This window comes from Microtus ochrogaster, unplaced genomic scaffold (assembly GCF_000317375.1).
Source record: "Microtus ochrogaster isolate Prairie Vole_2 unplaced genomic scaffold, MicOch1.0 UNK41, whole genome shotgun sequence".
NCBI classification, from domain to species: domain Eukaryota; kingdom Metazoa; phylum Chordata; class Mammalia; order Rodentia; family Cricetidae; genus Microtus; species Microtus ochrogaster.
The window spans coordinates 2,383,042-2,384,279 of record NW_004949139.1 but is presented as its reverse complement, the minus strand read 5'-3'; the positions used below and the strand labels follow the sequence as shown (position 1 = coordinate 2,384,279).

At 43.4% G+C, this 1,238-nt stretch overlaps 1 protein-coding gene across 1 annotated transcript in view; it reads right to left on the bottom strand.

Moving 5' to 3' along the window:
- Positions 1-1,238, bottom strand: part of Rrm1 (ribonucleotide reductase catalytic subunit M1) — a 35,829-nt gene that overhangs the window by 26,022 nt on the left and 8,569 nt on the right. The window contains exon 6 of the mRNA XM_005368824.3: positions 596-635. Coding sequence (XP_005368881.1) covers positions 596-635 — 40 coding nt within the window. The remainder of the gene's footprint in view (positions 1-595; positions 636-1,238) is intronic.

The following is a 1,238-nucleotide window of genomic DNA, read 5'->3' as shown; positions in this document are numbered from 1 at the left end:
TGTCTCCCTGCCTGGAACCAGCCATTGCTCTGGGACCAGCAGCCATTTCTGCCTGGGACTGGCTGCTCCCAGAGCCCGCTGCCTGCCACTACATGGTCTGCCGCCACCATTTGGGACCTACAGCATTTCTGCTGCCTACTGCCGCTGGGGATCTTGCAGCATTTTTAAAAAGAACAACACTAAGGCTAAGAACTGGGTCCCACACTGTGGAAGGGAAGAACCAATTCTTCTCAGTTGGCCTCCAACTTCCATATGTACATTATGGCACAAGTACATATCTCTCCCTTCCCATACCTATGCACACAAATAAATAAATGTAATAATTTTTAAATGTTTTGTTTGCATATGAATGACTATGTACCATGTGCACGCCTGGTGCCCAGAGACCAGAAGAGGGCACTGAATCCCCTACAGCTGCCATTACAGACAGTTGTGAGCACCCAGGTCTTAACTGCTGAGTCATTTCTACAGTCCCAAAGGTATAAATGTTGTAAAATGTTATTTTGATTCTAAATAGAAATGTTAAGGCTAATAGTGCAAAGCCCTACATTCAACGTAATGAACAGAAAAGCTACCATACATTTTCATTTCTTACCTTTTCCATTGATCTTCAGTAAATAGGATCGCTCCAGTGTCTAGAAGAGCAAAGTCAACAAATAATTCTCAAGTTTTAAAATACATAGCAGATATACAATTTATAGTAAGGTGATCTGATGAAATCTCTCAAACTTATCATTTTAAATAAAAAAAAACAACATTTACCATTTCTACCTGCAGTCTAGAACATTATCACTTACTTAGCTGTTCTGCTGCAGCAAAAACTATATACAAACTCCTGGGGAAGGCCTGCTTGCATACAACAATGCTATAGGCTCAGCAGCAGCAGCAGAGACATCCTAACATCTGTGCAGTGCTTTTAAGAGACTAGACACTAATCCAAGCAACATGATCAGTCTCCAGAAGAAACATGTTGACTCTTACACTATCCTCATTCTAAGGGGCTGATCGCACAGCTTATGAACAAGAACCGGGAGAGCTGAGCCCAGCTGGTCTGAAATAAACAGCCCTGTCCTTAGTCACTACGTTAGTAAGCACAAACACTTCTCAGAGTAGGGAGTCAATAGGTATTGCAAAAAATAGTAGAATATGGCCGGGCGATGGTGGCGCACGCCTTTAATCCCAGCACTCGGGAGGCAGAGGCAGGTGGATCTCTGTGAGTTCGAGACCAGCCTGGTCTA